The following is a 1,937-nucleotide window of genomic DNA, read 5'->3' on the forward strand; positions in this document are numbered from 1 at the left end:
GGGGGGCGAGGGCGGCAGTGGCGGCGGCGGCGTTGGCGCCGGCGACGACAGCGGCGGCGACGGCGCTGAGGCCAACGGCGGCAGCGGCGGCGCAGTCGCCAATAGTGGCGGCGCTGTCGCAAACGGCAGCAGCGGCAGTGGTGGCGGCGGCGGCGGTGGCGATGCGTGAGGGGCCCGGCGGGCGGCTGGCGCCGAGCGGCGGGGGCTCTGGCTGGGAGTGAGGAGCAGCGGGCGCAGTCCAGGGCCTCTGTTGCAGAGTTCACGCACAGTCCGCGTGCCTGCAATTTCAAGGGGACCTGCGCTGCTGCGCGCGGCTTGCGCACTTCCTTGGGTGCCACTGCAGTCGGGTTGAGGACGAGAGTGGCGATCATTGCAGGGGTTGCGCGGTCATGAGAGTGTCCAACTTGCTCTGTTTCTGGTACGTACTCTGTAACATGCTTGCTGTCATGTGTATACCGCTTGGGTCCCGCTTGTTGCGGAGGTGGGGTAACGGGCGGCAAAGGCGGATGCAAGTTCGAGGCAAGCAAGCTGCTCAGCTTGACCGTTGCACCGTACTGCCAACTGCCAGCTTGACTTGAGCTGGCCAATCAACGCACCGAATGCAACACGTTTGCAGGTAGCTGAGTGCATTCCAGGTAGATGTGTCATGTCAAGTGTTGGATTCGTGGTCTTGAAGGATTCGACAGTCAGAGTGATGACAACTGGCAACGGTGCCGCCGCTGTGGTGCTGCCACTGGGCCATGCGATCTGCTGACAGCTACATAAGTAGCTTAGTGACTGATGTCTGTAATAGAGTCTCAACAACAAGTATAGCGTCATTTTTCGCCTCTTTGCTAGCAAGAAGTGTGTTGTGGCAGGCCAAGCCCATGGAGGGTAGCTGAAGGGCAGCTACGAACTCTGTGCTCGCAGAGTCTTATTCCACCAGAGGCATCTGATCATGCCGCAATACACAGAATCTTTCACGTTTGTTTGATAGTCTATTCTTGACTGACGCTCGACCGGAGCCGTTGCGCGCGTGAATTTTTGCCTGCTTACAACACAGCCCTCTCGAGTGCGTAAATTTGCAGTGAGATCAAGTTTCTGCGCTGCGCTGCGCTTGGCACGCCACCCTGCGCCCGCGAGCGGCGCAGCGCGCCCCACATCGCATGATCAGCATGCGAGCCGCGGTAGTAGCGCTGCTCGCTCCCAGCGCCGAGCCAGGCATCCGATAGGCCGCGCCACGTTGGCCCCCGCCTGCTACCGAGCCGCGCAAGCGCCTTTGCCAGTGTCGCCGACGGACGCTGATCCGCCCGCCGCCAACAGCGCATGCGATGCCGCCCCCCCTCCACCCACCCGCTGCCGTGCAGTAGCCGCAGCCATGGCCCCCAAGGTCGGCGAGAAGGGCCCCGCAAAGAAGGGCCCCGCCAAGAAGGCCGCGGACGGCAAGGCCAAGAAGAAGAAGGTCTCAAAGGCGGAGACCTACAAGATCTACATCTACAGTGAGCGCCAGCCGGGGGCTCAAATTGTTGTCCTTTGGGGCATAAGCAGGGGAGCAGGGCGCAGGTTGGAGCCGCCAGCGGCGGCGCGCAGCAGGCGCCCGCCGCGGCCCGGGCGCCGCGGTCCGCGGCCAGCAGGCAGCCGCGGCTCGTGGGGTGTGTACGTGCGCGCGCGTGGTGCAGCGCTCGCTGTGCGCATGGATGCGGCGTCGCCGTGCGACCTTGGCGCGTCGCGCGCGCACGCGCTCGAGGCAGCCACCGCTGCGGGCGCCCCTTCAAACTGTGGCAGCCGCGCAGCGCAGCGGGCAGCCCAGTAGTCCTCCCGCTCCCTGCGCCCCAAAGCAGCTGTGCTCCACCGCCGCGGCGCTCCCCCAATTTGTCCATCACCCCTGCATATTCATCTCCTTTCCGCTGCCCACTTGCACTCCTCACCCCCCCCCCGCCACCCTCCTCCCCCCCCTT

General features: G+C 64.8%; 1 protein-coding gene across 1 annotated transcript in view; it reads left to right on the forward strand.

Annotated features, from left to right (window-relative positions):
* Positions 1-1,792, forward strand: part of MNEG_13632 (hypothetical protein) — a gene marked incomplete at both ends in the record, with an annotated part of 3,093 nt that extends 1,301 nt beyond the window's left edge. The window contains 3 exons of the mRNA XM_014037896.1: positions 617-635; positions 1,347-1,478; positions 1,614-1,792. Of these exons, the coding sequence (XP_013893350.1) occupies positions 617-635; positions 1,347-1,478; positions 1,614-1,792 (330 nt within the window). The remainder of the gene's footprint in view (positions 1-616; positions 636-1,346; positions 1,479-1,613) is intronic.
* Positions 1,793-1,937: the final 145 nt, after the last annotated feature.

The sequence above is a fragment of the Monoraphidium neglectum genome (assembly GCF_000611645.1).
Source record: "Monoraphidium neglectum strain SAG 48.87 unplaced genomic scaffold scaffold03949, whole genome shotgun sequence".
NCBI lineage: Eukaryota > Viridiplantae > Chlorophyta > Chlorophyceae > Sphaeropleales > Selenastraceae > Monoraphidium > Monoraphidium neglectum.